The sequence below is a fragment of the Megascapheus bottae genome, chromosome 35 (assembly GCF_031878675.1).
Source record: "Megascapheus bottae isolate mThoBot1 chromosome 35, mThoBot2.hap1, whole genome shotgun sequence".
NCBI classification, from domain to species: domain Eukaryota; kingdom Metazoa; phylum Chordata; class Mammalia; order Rodentia; family Geomyidae; genus Megascapheus; species Megascapheus bottae.
The window spans coordinates 3,724,241-3,741,010 of record NC_143543.1 but is presented as its reverse complement, the minus strand read 5'-3'; the positions used below and the strand labels follow the sequence as shown (position 1 = coordinate 3,741,010).

Sequence of the window (16,770 nt, the reverse complement as noted above, 5' to 3'; positions counted from 1 at the left end):
AAATGGGCTATGAGGTTCCTGGAATTCTAGGGATGGCGTGATATCAGTGGGCCCTATCATGGTTGAACCATGTGGTGAGTTTGTAAACAAAACTAGGTGAGAAAACAAACTCTTCTTGGTAGAGTGTATGGTGAGAGAACAGAGAAGCCACTGGGTGAAAGTCAATTAATCTGCAAGGGAGAGTTTCTTGGGGTCACAAGTGTGACCAGAAAAGGGCCAGGGGTACAGACAGGTGAGGAAGAGTGAGATGGGGGTGTGGCTTAATGGCCCCGGAGCTACTGCAGGCCTGAGGAGACAGGGCGGGTCAGGCTCACAGGGTGTGTCCATCTCCATTGAAACTGGAGTCGGTCCAGACCAGTTCCCAGGGACTGAACTCACAGGGAGCCGGGCTTTGTAGATACCCAGCTCAGTATGGAAGAATTTGAGCACCCCCATTACCTGATGGGTGGGTGGGTGACCAACTCCAGGAGGACTGGGTGATTTTCCATGATTCCAAATGCAGCTGTTGAGCCACCTTGGCATCGTGGAAATTTGGAGTCTATCGCTGGTGTCTCTTACTGGATGCAAACATGAGGGTATGGCCGACATCAGGGGGCTACATCTGGATCTTTGACACTCCTACTGAATCTATGTCACCTAAGTAAAGAGTAAAGTCAATTCCCAGTGAGAGTGTGGACTGAGAAGTGTTTGGGAAATCGTACCAGGCTATCCACATTTCTAGAGGCTGTGCCCATTCACTTCTTCCTCTACTGATTAGGTTGTGTAGGAACCAGCATTTGTCTTCCACTAATAGACTCTCATCTCGAATAAACTCCTCGGAAAAAGTGGGAGATACTGTTGTGCCTCAAGAGGGAAAGCAGTAACCTTGGCTATCCAGAGCGAAGGTACACTTTCCAGATCCGACTGAAAGTTCAAGGACCAGCACAGAAAACAAAGGCTGGAAGACAGGGATACATGAAGTCATTGGGATGCTCTAAAGTTTGGCTGAAACAACTCTGCTGATCCTTTGCATGCTTAGAAAAAGGAAACATCCATGGGAATGTCTGGAGTGATGCAGGTGTCCCAGTGGGAAATGGATGTGTTGCAACGTGATTGACATTCCAAAGAGAAGGTGGAATGTTTGGGACACACCTTTAATCCCCGATCAGCTTTGGAGAAGAGAATAGTTGGAATTCACTGGGAGTGGCTATCCCACCAGGGTGTAATGGCTCAGAAATGCCACCCATTGCTCCTCTCTGATTGGTGGATATGCAATGGAGTGGAGGGGTTGGCTTAGGAAGATAGCAAAGTGCGCTCTAGAACAGAAGCTGAGTCCTGGAGCCTTCAGTCCATTCCCGAGCGGGCTTTGATTCAGACAGCCCTGCACAGCGGCTCCACAGCTCAGCCATCAGGATGAGCACCACGGCCCCGTGCTCCCTGCAACTTGTAGCCATGCAAAGTCTACTGAGCAACCAGTCCCTGGCCATCTCTGCCCTGGAGGATTTGCCGAGGCTTTCCTTCCCCGAGTTCTTCATGGAGGCCTATGCCCAGGGACACACAGAGGTAGTGAAGGCCATGGTGAAGTGCTGGCCATTCCCCTGCCTCCCCTTGGGTGACCTGACAAGGCCACCAGACCTGGGAACCATGAAAGCTGTCTTGGACGGCCTGGAAATGCTACTTGCCACGAAGGAGCGCCCCAGTCACTGGCAATTGCAAGTTGTGGAACTACGGAAGGTGTACCCCAACATCTGGACACGGGGCTACCACTCCATGGCCCGCATCTCTCACCCAGGGCTTCTGAATGCCAGGCCGACAGGCAGCGGCCGTTCACAGAGCAGTGGAGAGCAGCCCTTGTGGATATTCATGGACCTGACCATCGACCGTTTCCAGAATGAATGGCAAGACTACCTGGTCCAGTGGGCCAGGAAGAGGAAACAACGTGTCCAGCTGTGCTCAAGGAAGCTGCAGATACTGACTGGCTCCGCCTCCACAATTCAGAAAGCTCTGCTTCTGCTGAGGCTCGACTCCATCCAGGAACTGGGCTTGAGTAAGTTCTCGCGTGGAGGAACCGTGAAAACTTTGGCTCCTTACCTGGGCTACATGAAGAACCTACAGCTCCTCAGCTTGTCCAGGATGAGTGCCAGCTGCTACACGCGCAGCCCCAAGGATTCCTGCAAATTCGCGGCACATCTGGGGCAGCTGCACCATCTCCAGGAGCTTCATCTGCATGACGTGCTCTTCTCTTCTGAAAACATGCCTGCCATCCTCAGAAGCCTGAAGCCACTCAAGACCTTCTCTTTGAGTTCGTGTCTGCTCACAGAAGACAACCTAAGGTTTTTATCCCTGTGTTCTTGTACTAGCCAACTCAAGCACCTGCGCTTGAGGAGTTTGTTGATGCTCCACTTCAGTCCTGAGCCCCTGCAAGCCCTCCTGGAGAATGGCACCCACACCTTGGAGACCCTGGCCCTGGAGGACTGTGACATCACTGACTCCCAGCTCTCGGCTCTCCTGCCTACCCTGAGCCGTTGCTCTCTGCTCGGCTTCTTCAGTTTCTATGGAAACCGCCTCTCCGTGGCCAGCCTGCACAACCTGCTGAACCACACTGCCCGGCTCAGCCACTTGACTCGAGGGATCTATCCTGCCCCGCTGGAGAGCTACAGCGTTCTAGACTGGTGGCACCGACACATCCACGCTGACTCTTGGAGATTTGCCCAGGTGCGCACTGGCTTGTCACAGATGTTCAGAGAAATGGGGCCAAACCACAAGGTCCAGATCTGTACCCGTTTTGACCATCGCACAGACAGGGGCCAATTCTACAGCCTGGCACCTGATGGCTCCTGGGTGCTCACACAGGAGGCTCTTCCTGTCCTTTCACCTCTGCCTCTGTAGCAGCACAATCCACTTAGCAACAGTCTGGGGAACTCCAGCAACGAAAGTAAGGTCAGAAGTCAATGCTTCCGTGAACACCAGTGCTACTGTACAGTGTTGTTGAAAGGGAATGAGCCTCTGCTCTTGAAATTTTCACTTCAATGATGGCTTTGGAAGCCCAAGAGTGTGTTTGGTGGTCGATAAGTCCTGTGCACTGTCCATCAGCATAGGGACAATTCAGCCTGGGAAGAACTGTTCCTACCTGACTGGAGGAAAACCTCCCACGCATGGACAATCCCTGTGTAAACATCATTTTACTGTTTCAACCCCTAAATAAAAAATAGAAAAAGGAAAAATTGTGTGGAAAGCTGTCATTTCTCATCACTGAAGAGGGCCGGTCTTGTTCATGCCCGGAAACCCTGCTACTCGGATATTCTCAGATCTCAGCTGTCAGATCACCATCCAAGCCATCCTTTGCAGTAAAGACTCTTAGAGTCTCATCCATGGTAAACGTCCACAGATGACACAAATAAATCTGTAGCTCAGTAGGAGACAGTTGTCCTTGAGCATGAAGATTCAAGGACGGTGCAAATGATCCTATACTGGCAGGAACCAACACACACACACACACACACACACACACACACACACACACACACACACGGAGAGAAAGACAGACAGACAGACAGACAGACTCAGGGAGACAGAGATACAGTGAGAGGGACAGAGAGAGAGAGAGACAGATAGAGTCATGAGGGAAAGACCATTAAACCCATGATCATTTTCAAACAGGCACATAGCAAATCTTTGTGGGGGTGGGTGTTTAATGTCATGGAAAACTCAACATAGACTGCAGAAAGCAAAGAATGCTTTCCACTTTCCCCCATATACTTAGTGGTGAAAATCTGAGTGGCTGAAGGTGCCATGCTTGAGCTCTGAAACCATGCACCTTCTGCATTCAAATCACAGTTCTTTTGCAGTACTAGAAGAAATATTCCTTCACGAGCACCCAAAACCTCACACTCAAAATCCTGCACTGGGCAGGGAAGTCCAGGGCTCTCTAAGTGATGGCTCAAGTTCCACCTAGTAACAGGATGGCCTTGAATTGTGTTGTTTGGGTTTGTTTGGTTTTCTTTGTGTGTTTCTTTGTTCTCCCAGTCCTTGGCCTTGAACTCATTGCCTGACTGCTGTCTTTGGGCCTTCACAATTCCACAACTCTACCACTTGAGACACAATAGCACTTCCAGCCTTTTTCTCTGTATGTGCTACTGAGAAAGCAAATGAAGTCTTGGTGCAGGGACGGCAAGCACTGTTCCAAGTAGCCAACATCCCACGCTCTAAGAATTCTTTTTGAATGCGCTCTTCCAAACCTTGACTTCTTCCCCCATCTGATTGGCTTTGCATTTAGAACTGCCCAGGCATTTTCGTGGCCTTGGAGAGAGAAGGGCATCTAGGTGATTGCCTGAGGCACTGCCCTTAATTTGTGGGGTCAATTTCATTGCATGTGAGTCATGAAACTGGAAAACTATGTGTATAACACCTTCAAAAGCAAGTAATTTAAAAGGTTTCACATGTTTGACAGGCAGACAGACAGACAGACAGACAGACAGACAGACAGACCGACAGACAAGGTCATTTGGGGCAGAAGTTTGAGGTTGTCTTTCTTCAAATGGGCTATGAGGTTCCTGGAATTCTAGGGATGGCGTGATATCAGTGGGCCCTATCATGGTTGAACCATGTGGTGAGTTTGTAAACAAAACTAGGTGAGAAAACAAACTCTTCTTGGTAGAGTGTATGGTGAGAGAACAGAGAAGCCACTGGGTGAAAGTCAATTAATCTGCAAGGGAGAGTTTCTTGGGGTCACAAGTGTGACCAGAAAAGGGCCAGGGGTACAGACAGGTGAGGAAGAGTGAGATGGGGGTGTGGCTTAATGGCCCCGGAGCTACTGCAGGCCTGAGGAGACAGGGCGGGTCAGGCTCACAGGGTGTGTCCATCTCCATTGAAACTGGAGTCGGTCCAGACCAGTTCCCAGGGACTGAACTCACAGGGAGCCGGGCTTTGTAGATACCCAGCTCAGTATGGAAGAATTTGAGCACCCCCATTACCTGATGGGTGGGTGGGTGACCAACTCCAGGAGGACTGGGTGATTTTCCATGATTCCAAATGCAGCTGTTGAGCCACCTTGGCATCGTGGAAATTTGGAGTCTATCGCTGGTGTCTCTTACTGGATGCAAACATGAGGGTATGGCCGACATCAGGGGGCTACATCTGGATCTTTGACACTCCTACTGAATCTATGTCACCTAAGTAAAGAGTAAAGTCAATTCCCAGTGAGAGTGTGGACTGAGAAGTGTTTGGGAAATCGTACCAGGCTATCCACATTTCTAGAGGCTGTGCCCATTCACTTCTTCCTCTACTGATTAGGTTGTGTAGGAACCAGCATTTGTCTTCCACTAATAGACTCTCATCTCGAATAAACTCCTCGGAAAAAGTCAGAGATACTGTTGTGCCTCAAGAGGGAAAGCAGTAACCTTGGCTATCCAGAGCGAAGGTACACTTTCCAGATCCGACTGAAAGTTCAAGGACCAGCACAGAAAACAAAGGCTGGAAGACAGGGATACATGAAGTCATTGGGATGCTCTAAAGTTTGGCTGAAACAACTCTGCTGATCCTTTGCATGCTTAGAAAAAGGAAACATCCATGGGAATGTCTGGAGTGATGCAGGTGTCCCAGTGGGAAATGGATGTGTTGCAACGTGATTGACATTCCAAAGAGAAGGTGGAATGTTTGGGACACACCTTTAATCCCCGATCAGCTTTGGAGAAGAGAATAGTTGGAATTCACTGGGAGTGGCTATCCCACCAGGGTGTAATGGCTCAGAAATGCCACCCATTGCTCCTCTCTGATTGGTGGATATGCAATGGAGTGGAGGGGTTGGCTTAGGAAGATAGCAAAGTGCGCTCTAGAACAGAAGCTGAGTCCTGGAGCCTTCAGTCCATTCCCGAGCGGGCTTTGATTCAGACAGCCCTGCACAGCGGCTCCACAGCTCAGCCATCAGGATGAGCACCACGGCCCCGTGCTCCCTGCAACTTGTAGCCATGCAAAGTCTACTGAGCAACCAGTCCCTGGCCATCTCTGCCCTGGAGGATTTGCCGAGGCTTTCCTTCCCCGAGTTCTTCATGGAGGCCTATGCCCAGGGACACACAGAGGTAGTGAAGGCCATGGTGAAGTGCTGGCCATTCCCCTGCCTCCCCTTGGGTGACCTGACAAGGCCACCAGACCTGGGAACCATGAAAGCTGTCTTGGACGGCCTGGAAATGCTACTTGCCACGAAGGAGCGCCCCAGTCACTGGCAATTGCAAGTTGTGGAACTACGGAAGGTGTACCCCAACATCTGGACACGGGGCTACCACTCCATGGCCCGCATCTCTCACCCAGGGCTTCTGAATGCCAGGCCGACAGGCAGCGGCCGTTCACAGAGCAGTGGAGAGCAGCCCTTGTGGATATTCATGGACCTGACCATCGACCGTTTCCAGAATGAATGGCAAGACTACCTGGTCCAGTGGGCCAGGAAGAGGAAACAACGTGTCCAGCTGTGCTCAAGGAAGCTGCAGATACTGACTGGCTCCGCCTCCACAATTCAGAAAGCTCTGCTTCTGCTGAGGCTCGACTCCATCCAGGAACTGGGCTTGAGTAAGTTCTCGCGTGGAGGAACCGTGAAAACTTTGGCTCCTTACCTGGGCTACATGAAGAACCTACAGCTCCTCAGCTTGTCCAGGATGAGTGCCAGCTGCTACACGCGCAGCCCCAAGGATTCCTGCAAATTCGCGGCACATCTGGGGCAGCTGCACCATCTCCAGGAGCTTCATCTGCATGACGTGCTCTTCTCTTCTGAAAACATGCCTGCCATCCTCAGAAGCCTGAAGCCACTCAAGACCTTCTCTTTGAGTTCGTGTCTGCTCACAGAAGACAACCTAAGGTTTTTATCCCTGTGTTCTTGTACTAGCCAACTCAAGCACCTGCGCTTGAGGAGTTTGTTGATGCTCCACTTCAGTCCTGAGCCCCTGCAAGCCCTCCTGGAGAATGGCACCCACACCTTGGAGACCCTGGCCCTGGAGGACTGTGACATCACTGACTCCCAGCTCTCGGCTCTCCTGCCTACCCTGAGCCGTTGCTCTCTGCTCGGCTTCTTCAGTTTCTATGGAAACCGCCTCTCCGTGGCCAGCCTGCACAACCTGCTGAACCACACTGCCCGGCTCAGCCACTTGACTCGAGGGATCTATCCTGCCCCGCTGGAGAGCTACAGCGTTCTAGACTGGTGGCACCGACACATCCACGCTGACTCTTGGAGATTTGCCCAGGTGCGCACTGGCTTGTCACAGATGTTCAGAGAAATGGGGCCAAACCACAAGGTCCAGATCTGTACCCGTTTTGACCATCGCACAGACAGGGGCCAATTCTACAGCCTGGCACCTGATGGCTCCTGGGTGCTCACACAGGAGGCTCTTCCTGTCCTTTCACCTCTGCCTCTGTAGCAGCACAATCCACTTAGCAACAGTCTGGGGAACTCCAGCAACGAAAGTAAGGTCAGAAGTCAATGCTTCCGTGAACACCAGTGCTACTGTACAGTGTTGTTGAAAGGGAATGAGCCTCTGCTCTTGAAATTTTCACTTCAATGATGGCTTTGGAAGCCCAAGACTGTGTTTGGTGGTCGATGAGTCCTGTGCACTGTCCATCAGCATAGGGACAATTCAGCCTGGGAAGAACTGTTCCTACCTGACTGGAGGAAAACCTCCCACGCATGGACAATCCCTGTGTAAACATCATTTTACTGTTTCAACCCCTAAATAAAAAATAGAAAAAGGAAAAATTGTGTGGAAAGCTGTCATTTCTCATCACTGAAGAGGGCCGGTCTTGTTCATGCCCGGAAACCCTGCTACTCGGATATTCTCAGATCTCAGCTGTCAGATCACCATCCAAGCCATCCTTTGCAGTAAAGACTCTTAGAGTCTCATCCATGGTAAATGTCCACAGATGACACAAATAAATCTGTAGCTCAGTAGGAGACAGTTGTCCTTGAGCATGAAGATTCAAGGACGGTGCAAATGATCCTATACTGGCAGGAACCAACACACACACACACACACACACACACACACACACACACACACACACGGAGAGAAAGACAGACAGACAGACAGACAGACAGACAGACAGACAGACTCAGGGAGACAGAGATACAGTGAGAGGGACAGAGAGAGAGAGAGACAGATAGAGTCATGAGGGAAAGACCATTAAACCCATGATCATTTTCAAACAGGCACATAGCAAATCTTTGTGGGGGTGGGTGTTTAATGTCATGGAAAACTCAACATAGACTGCAGAAAGCAAAGAATGCTTTCCACTTTCCCCCATATACTTAGTGGTGAAAATCTGAGTGGCTGAAGGTGCCATGCTTGAGCTCTGAAACCATGCACCTTCTGCATTCAAATCACAGTTCTTTTGCAGTACTAGAAGAAATATTCCTTCACGAGCACCCAAAACCTCACACTCAAAATCCTGCACTGGGCAGGGAAGTCCAGGGCTCTCTAAGTGATGGCTCAAGTTCCACCTAGTAACAGGATGGCCTTGAATTGTGTTGTTTGGGTTTGTTTGGTTTTCTTTGTGTGTTTCTTTGTTCTCCCAGTCCTTGGCCTTGAACTCATTGCCTGACTGCTGTCTTTGGGCCTTCACAATTCCACAACTCTACCACTTGAGACACAATAGCACTTCCAGCCTTTTTCTCTGTATGTGCTACTGAGAAAGCAAATGAAGTCTTGGTGCAGGGACGGCAAGCACTGTTCCAAGTAGCCAACATCCCACGCTCTAAGAATTCTTTTTGAATGCGCTCTTCCAAACCTTGACTTCTTCCCCCATCTGATTGGCTTTGCATTTAGAACTGCCCAGGCATTTTCGTGGCCTTGGAGAGAGAAGGGCATCTAGGTGATTGCCTGAGGCACTGCCCTTAATTTGTGGGGTCAATTTCATTGCATGTGAGTCATGAAACTGGAAAACTATGTGTATAACACCTTCAAAAGCAAGTAATTTAAAAGGTTTCACATGTTTGACAGGCAGACAGACAGACAGACAGACAGACAGACAGACAGACAGACAGACAAGGTCATTTGGGGCAGAAGTTTGAGGTTGTCTTTCTTCAAATGGGCTATGAGGTTCCTGGAATTCTAGGGATGGCGTGATATCAGTGGGCCCTATCATGGTTGAACCATGTGGTGAGTTTGTAAACAAAACTAGGTGAGAAAACAAACTCTTCTTGGTAGAGTGTATGGTGAGAGAACAGAGAAGCCACTGGGTGAAAGTCAATTAATCTGCAAGGGAGAGTTTCTTGGGGTCACAAGTGTGACCAGAAAAGGGCCAGGGGTACAGACAGGTGAGGAAGAGTGAGATGGGGGTGTGGCTTAATGGCCCCGGAGCTACTGCAGGCCTGAGGAGACAGGGCGGGTCAGGCTCACAGGGTGTGTCCATCTCCATTGAAACTGGAGTCAGTCCAGACCAGTTCCCAGGGACTGAACTCACAGGGAGCCGGGCTTTGTAGATACCCAGCTCAGTATGGAAGAATTTGAGCACCCCCATTACCTGATGGGTGGGTGGGTGACCAACTCCAGGAGGACTGGGTGATTTTCCATGATTCCAAATGCAGCTGTTGAGCCACCTTGGCATCGTGGAAATTTGGAGTCTATCGCTGGTGTCTCTTACTGGATGCAAACATGAGGGTATGGCCGACATCAGGGGGCTACATCTGGATCTTTGACACTCCTACTGAATCTATGTCACCTAAGTAAAGAGTAAAGTCAATTCCCAGTGAGAGTGTGGACTGAGAAGTGTTTGGGAAATCGTACCAGGCTATCCACATTTCTAGAGGCTGTGCCCATTCACTTCTTCCTCTACTGATTAGGTTGTGTAGGAACCAGCATTTGTCTTCCACTAATAGACTCTCATCTCGAATAAACTCCTCGGAAAAAGTCAGAGATACTGTTGTGCCTCAAGAGGGAAAGCAGTAACCTTGGCTATCCAGAGCGAAGGTACACTTTCCAGATCCGACTGAAAGTTCAAGGACCAGCACAGAAAACAAAGGCTGGAAGACAGGGATACATGAAGTCATTGGGATGCTCTAAAGTTTGGCTGAAACAACTCTGCTGATCCTTTGCATGCTTAGAAAAAGGAAACATCCATGGGAATGTCTGGAGTGATGCAGGTGTCCCAGTGGGAAATGGATGTGTTGCAACGTGATTGACATTCCAAAGAGAAGGTGGAATGTTTGGGACACACCTTTAATCCCCGATCAGCTTTGGAGAAGAGAATAGTTGGAATTCACTGGGAGTGGCTATCCCACCAGGGTGTAATGGCTCAGAAATGCCACCCATTGCTCCTCTCTGATTGGTGGATATGCAATGGAGTGGAGGGGTTGGCTTAGGAAGATAGCAAAGTGCGCTCTAGAACAGAAGCTGAGTCCTGGAGCCTTCAGTCCATTCCCGAGCGGGCTTTGATTCAGACAGCCCTGCACAGCGGCTCCACAGCTCAGCCATCAGGATGAGCACCACGGCCCCGTGCTCCCTGCAACTTGTAGCCATGCAAAGTCTACTGAGCAACCAGTCCCTGGCCATCTCTGCCCTGGAGGATTTGCCGAGGCTTTCCTTCCCCGAGTTCTTCATGGAGGCCTATGCCCAGGGACACACAGAGGTAGTGAAGGCCATGGTGAAGTGCTGGCCATTCCCCTGCCTCCCCTTGGGTGACCTGACAAGGCCACCAGACCTGGGAACCATGAAAGCTGTCTTGGACGGCCTGGAAATGCTACTTGCCACGAAGGAGCGCCCCAGTCACTGGCAATTGCAAGTTGTGGAACTACGGAAGGTGTACCCCAACATCTGGACACGGGGCTACCACTCCATGGCCCGCATCTCTCACCCAGGGCTTCTGAATGCCAGGCCGACAGGCAGCGGCCGTTCACAGAGCAGTGGAGAGCAGCCCTTGTGGATATTCATGGACCTGACCATCGACCGTTTCCAGAATGAATGGCAAGACTACCTGGTCCAGTGGGCCAGGAAGAGGAAACAACGTGTCCAGCTGTGCTCAAGGAAGCTGCAGATACTGACTGGCTCCGCCTCCACAATTCAGAAAGCTCTGCTTCTGCTGAGGCTCGACTCCATCCAGGAACTGGGCTTGAGTAAGTTCTCGCGTGGAGGAACCGTGAAAACTTTGGCTCCTTACCTGGGCTACATGAAGAACCTACAGCTCCTCAGCTTGTCCAGGATGAGTGCCAGCTGCTACACGTGCAGCCCCAAGGATTCCTGCAAATTCGCGGCACATCTGGGGCAGCTGCACCATCTCCAGGAGCTTCATCTGCATGACGTGCTCTTCTCTTCTGAAAACATGCCTGCCATCCTCAGAAGCCTGAAGCCACTCAAGACCTTCTCTTTGAGTTCGTGTCTGCTCACAGAAGACAACCTAAGGTTTTTATCCCTGTGTTCTTGTACTAGCCAACTCAAGCACCTGCGCTTGAGGAGTTTGTTGATGCTCCACTTCAGTCCTGAGCCCCTGCAAGCCCTCCTGGAGAATGGCACCCACACCTTGGAGACCCTGGCCCTGGAGGACTGTGACATCACTGACTCCCAGCTCTCAGCTCTCCTGCCTACCCTGAGCCGTTGCTCTCTGCTCGGCTTCTTCAGTTTCTATGGAAACCGCCTCTCCGTGGCCAGCCTGCACAACCTGCTGAACCACACTGCCCGGCTCAGCCACTTGACTCGAGGGATCTATCCTGCCCCGCTGGAGAGCTACAGCGTTCTAGACTGGTGGCACCGACACATCCACGCTGACTCTTGGAGATTTGCCCAGGTGCGCACTGGCTTGTCACAGATGTTCAGAGAAATGGGGCCAAACCACAAGGTCCAGATCTGTACCCGTTTTGACCATCGCACAGACAGGGGCCAATTCTACAGCCTGGCACCTGATGGCTCCTGGGTGCTCACACAGGAGGCTCTTCCTGTCCTTTCACCTCTGCCTCTGTAGCAGCACAATCCACTTAGCAACAGTCTGGGGAACTCCAGCAACGAAAGTAAGGTCAGAAGTCAATGCTTCCGTGAACACCAGTGCTACTGTACAGTGTTGTTGAAAGGGAATGAGCCTCTGCTCTTGAAATTTTCACTTCAATGATGGCTTTGGAAGCCCAAGAGTGTGTTTGGTGGTCGATGAGTCCTGTGCACTGTCCATCAGCATAGGGACAATTCAGCCTGGGAAGAACTGTTCCTACCTGACTGGAGGAAAACCTCCCACGCATGGACAATCCCTGTGTAAACATCATTTTACTGTTTCAACCCCTAAATAAAAAATAGAAAAAGGAAAAATTGTGTGGAAAGCTGTCATTTCTCATCACTGAAGAGGGCCGGTCTTGTTCATGCCCGGAAACCCTGCTACTCGGATATTCTCAGATCTCAGCTGTCAGATCACCATCCAAGCCATCCTTTGCAGTAAAGACTCTTAGAGTCTCATCCATGGTAAACGTCCACAGATGACACAAATAAATCTGTAGCTCAGTAGGAGACAGTTGTCCTTGAGCATGAAGATTCAAGGACGGTGCAAATGATCCTATACTGGCAGGAACCAACACACACACACACACACACACACACACACACACACACACACACACACGGAGAGAAAGACAGACAGACAGACAGACAGACAGACAGACAGACAGACAGACTCAGGGAGACAGAGATACAGTGAGAGGGACAGAGAGAGAGAGAGACAGATAGAGTCATGAGGGAAAGACCATTAAACCCATGATCATTTTCAAACAGGCACATAGCAAATCTTTGTGGGGGTGGGTGTTTAATGTCATGGAAAACTCAACATAGACTGCAGAAAGCAAAGAATGCTTTCCACTTTCCCCCATATACTTAGTGGTGAAAATCTGAGTGGCTGAAGGTGCCATGCTTGAGCTCTGAAACCATGCACCTTCTGCATTCAAATCACAGTTCTTTTGCAGTACTAGAAGAAATATTCCTTCACGAGCACCCAAAACCTCACACTCAAAATCCTGCACTGGGCAGGGAAGTCCAGGGCTCTCTAAGTGATGGCTCAAGTTCCACCTAGTAACAGGATGGCCTTGAATTGTGTTGTTTGGGTTTGTTTGGTTTTCTTTGTGTGTTTCTTTGTTCTCCCAGTCCTTGGCCTTGAACTCATTGCCTGACTGCTGTCTTTGGGCCTTCACAATTCCACAACTCTACCACTTGAGACACAATAGCACTTCCAGCCTTTTTCTCTGTATGTGCTACTGAGAAAGCAAATGAAGTCTTGGTGCAGGGACGGCAAGCACTGTTCCAAGTAGCCAACATCCCACGCTCTAAGAATTCTTTTTGAATGCGCTCTTCCAAACCTTGACTTCTTCCCCCATCTGATTGGCTTTGCATTTAGAACTGCCCAGGCATTTTCGTGGCCTTGGAGAGAGAAGGGCATCTAGGTGATTGCCTGAGGCACTGCCCTTAATTTGTGGGGTCAATTTCATTGCATGTGAGTCATGAAACTGGAAAACTATGTGTATAACACCTTCAAAAGCAAGTAATTTAAAAGGTTTCACATGTTTGACAGGCAGACAGACAGACAGACAGACAGACAGACAGACAAGGTCATTTGGGGCAGAAGTTTGAGGTTGTCTTTCTTCAAATGGGCTATGAGGTTCCTGGAATTCTAGGGATGGCGTGATATCAGTGGGCCCTATCATGGTTGAACCATGTGGTGAGTTTGTAAACAAAACTAGGTGAGAAAACAAACTCTTCTTGGTAGAGTGTATGGTGAGAGAACAGAGAAGCCACTGGGTGAAAGTCAATTAATCTGCAAGGGAGAGTTTCTTGGGGTCACAAGTGTGACCAGAAAAGGGCCAGGGGTACAGACAGGTGAGGAAGAGTGAGATGGGGGTGTGGCTTAATGGCCCCGGAGCTACTGCAGGCCTGAGGAGACAGGGCGGGTCAGGCTCACAGGGTGTGTCCATCTCCATTGAAACTGGAGTCGGTCCAGACCAGTTCCCAGGGACTGAACTCACAGGGAGCCGGGCTTTGTAGATACCCAGCTCAGTATGGAAGAATTTGAGCACCCCCATTACCTGATGGGTGGGTGGGTGACCAACTCCAGGAGGACTGGGTGATTTTCCATGATTCCAAATGCAGCTGTTGAGCCACCTTGGCATCGTGGAAATTTGGAGTCTATCGCTGGTGTCTCTTACTGGATGCAAACATGAGGGTATGGCCGACATCAGGGGGCTACATCTGGATCTTTGACACTCCTACTGAATCTATGTCACCTAAGTAAAGAGTAAAGTCAATTCCCAGTGAGAGTGTGGACTGAGAAGTGTTTGGGAAATCGTACCAGGCTATCCACATTTCTAGAGGCTGTGCCCATTCACTTCTTCCTCTACTGATTAGGTTGTGTAGGAACCAGCATTTGTCTTCCACTAATAGACTCTCATCTCGAATAAACTCCTCGGAAAAAGTCAGAGATACTGTTGTGCCTCAAGAGGGAAAGCAGTAACCTTGGCTATCCAGAGCGAAGGTACACTTTCCAGATCCGACTGAAAGTTCAAGGACCAGCACAGAAAACAAAGGCTGGAAGACAGGGATACATGAAGTCATTGGGATGCTCTAAAGTTTGGCTGAAACAACTCTGCTGATCCTTTGCATGCTTAGAAAAAGGAAACATCCATGGGAATGTCTGGAGTGATGCAGGTGTCCCAGTGGGAAATGGATGTGTTGCAACGTGATTGACATTCCAAAGAGAAGGTGGAATGTTTGGGACACACCTTTAATCCCCGATCAGCTTTGGAGAAGAGAATAGTTGGAATTCACTGGGAGTGGCTATCCCACCAGGGTGTAATGGCTCAGAAATGCCACCCATTGCTCCTCTCTGATTGGTGGATATGCAATGGAGTGGAGGGGTTGGCTTAGGAAGATAGCAAAGTGCGCTCTAGAACAGAAGCTGAGTCCTGGAGCCTTCAGTCCATTCCCGAGCGGGCTTTGATTCAGACAGCCCTGCACAGCGGCTCCACAGCTCAGCCATCAGGATGAGCACCACGGCCCCGTGCTCCCTGCAACTTGTAGCCATGCAAAGTCTACTGAGCAACCAGTCCCTGGCCATCTCTGCCCTGGAGGATTTGCCGAGGCTTTCCTTCCCCGAGTTCTTCATGGAGGCCTATGCCCAGGGACACACAGAGGTAGTGAAGGCCATGGTGAAGTGCTGGCCATTCCCCTGCCTCCCCTTGGGTGACCTGACAAGGCCACCAGACCTGGGAACCATGAAAGCTGTCTTGGACGGCCTGGAAATGCTACTTGCCACGAAGGAGCGCCCCAGTCACTGGCAATTGCAAGTTGTGGAACTACGGAAGGTGTACCCCAACATCTGGAAACGGGGCTACCACTCCATGGCCCGCATCTCTCACCCAGGGCTTCTGAATGCCAGGCCGACAGGCAGCGGCCGTTCACAGAGCAGTGGAGAGCAGCCCTTGTGGATATTCATGGACCTGACCATCGACCGTTTCCAGAATGAATGGCAAGACTACCTGGTCCAGTGGGCCAGGAAGAGGAAACAACGTGTCCAGCTGTGCTCAAGGAAGCTGCAGATACTGACTGGCTCCGCCTCCACAATTCAGAAAGCTCTGCTTCTGCTGAGCTCGACTCCATCCAGGAACTGGGCTTGAGTAAGTTCTCGCGTGGAGGAACCGTGAAAACTTTGGCTCCTTACCTGGGCTACATGAAGAACCTACAGCTCCTCAGCTTGTCCATGATGAGTGCCAGCTGCTACACGCGCAGCCCCAAGGATTCCTGCAAATTCGCGGCACATCTGGGGCAGCTGCACCATCTCCAGGAGCTTCATCTGCATGACGTGCTCTTCTCTTCTGAAAACATGCCTGCCATCCTCAGAAGCCTGAAGCCACTCAAGACCTTCTCTTTGAGTTCGTGTCTGCTCACAGAAGACAACCTAAGGTTTTTATCCCTGTGTTCTTGTACTAGCCAACTCAAGCACCTGCGCTTGAGGAGTTTGTTGATGCTCCACTTCAGTCCTGAGCCCCTGCAAGCCCTCCTGGAGAATGGCACCCACACCTTGGAGACCCTGGCCCTGGAGGACTGTGACATCACTGACTCCCAGCTCTCGGCTCTCCTGCCTACCCTGAGCCGTTGCTCTCTGCTCGGCTTCTTCAGTTTCTATGGAAACCGCCTCTCCGTGGCCAGCCTGCACAACCTGCTGAACCACACTGCCCGGCTCAGCCACTTGACTCGAGGGATCTATCCTGCCCCGCTGGAGAGCTACAGCGTTCTAGACTGGTGGCACCGACACATCCACGCTGACTCTTGGAGATTTGCCCAGGTGCGCACTGGCTTGTCACAGATGTTCAGAGAAATGGGGCCAAACCACAAGGTCCAGATCTGTACCCGTTTTGACCATCGCACAGACAGGGGCCAATTCTACAGCCTGGCACCTGATGGCTCCTGGGTGCTCACACAGGAGGCTCTTCCTGTCCTTTCACCTCTGCCTCTGTAGCAGCACAATCCACTTAGCAACAGTCTGGGGAACTCCAGCAACGAAAGTAAGGTCAGAAGTCAATGCTTCCGTGAACAGCAGTGCTACTGTACAGTGTTGTTGAAAGGGAATGAGCCTCTGCTCTTGAAATTTTCACTTCAATGATGGCTTTGGAAGCCCAAGAGTGTGTTTGGTGGTCGATGAGTCCTGTGCACTGTCCATCAGCATAGGGACAATTCAGCCTGGGAAGAACTGTTCCTACCTGACTGGAGGAAAACCTCCCACGCATGGACAATCCCTGTGTAAACATCATTTTACTGTTTCAACCCCTAAATAAAAAATAGAAAAAGGAAAAATTGT

The 16,770-nt window shown here is 50.5% G+C and overlaps 1 protein-coding gene and 4 pseudogenes across 1 annotated transcript; all 5 read left to right on the top strand.

Annotated features, from left to right (window-relative positions):
* The first annotated feature begins 1,392 nt into the window (after positions 1-1,392).
* LOC150042520 (PRAME family member 12 pseudogene) lies at positions 1,393-2,868 on the top strand (annotated as a pseudogene).
* A 3,038-nt stretch (positions 2,869-5,906) lies between these two features.
* LOC150042519 (PRAME family member 12 pseudogene) lies at positions 5,907-7,382 on the top strand (annotated as a pseudogene).
* A 3,052-nt stretch (positions 7,383-10,434) lies between these two features.
* On the top strand, positions 10,435-11,910 carry LOC150042518 (PRAME family member 7 pseudogene; annotated as a pseudogene).
* A 3,046-nt stretch (positions 11,911-14,956) lies between these two features.
* Positions 14,957-15,589, top strand: LOC150042517 (PRAME family member 14 pseudogene; annotated as a pseudogene).
* A 53-nt stretch (positions 15,590-15,642) lies between these two features.
* Positions 15,643-16,431, top strand: LOC150042516 (PRAME family member 12-like). The gene has a single exon (XM_090324460.1). The coding sequence runs from the start codon at positions 15,643-15,645 to the stop codon at positions 16,429-16,431; it is 789 nt and encodes a 262-aa protein (XP_090180586.1).
* The last annotated feature ends 339 nt before the right edge of the window (positions 16,432-16,770 follow it).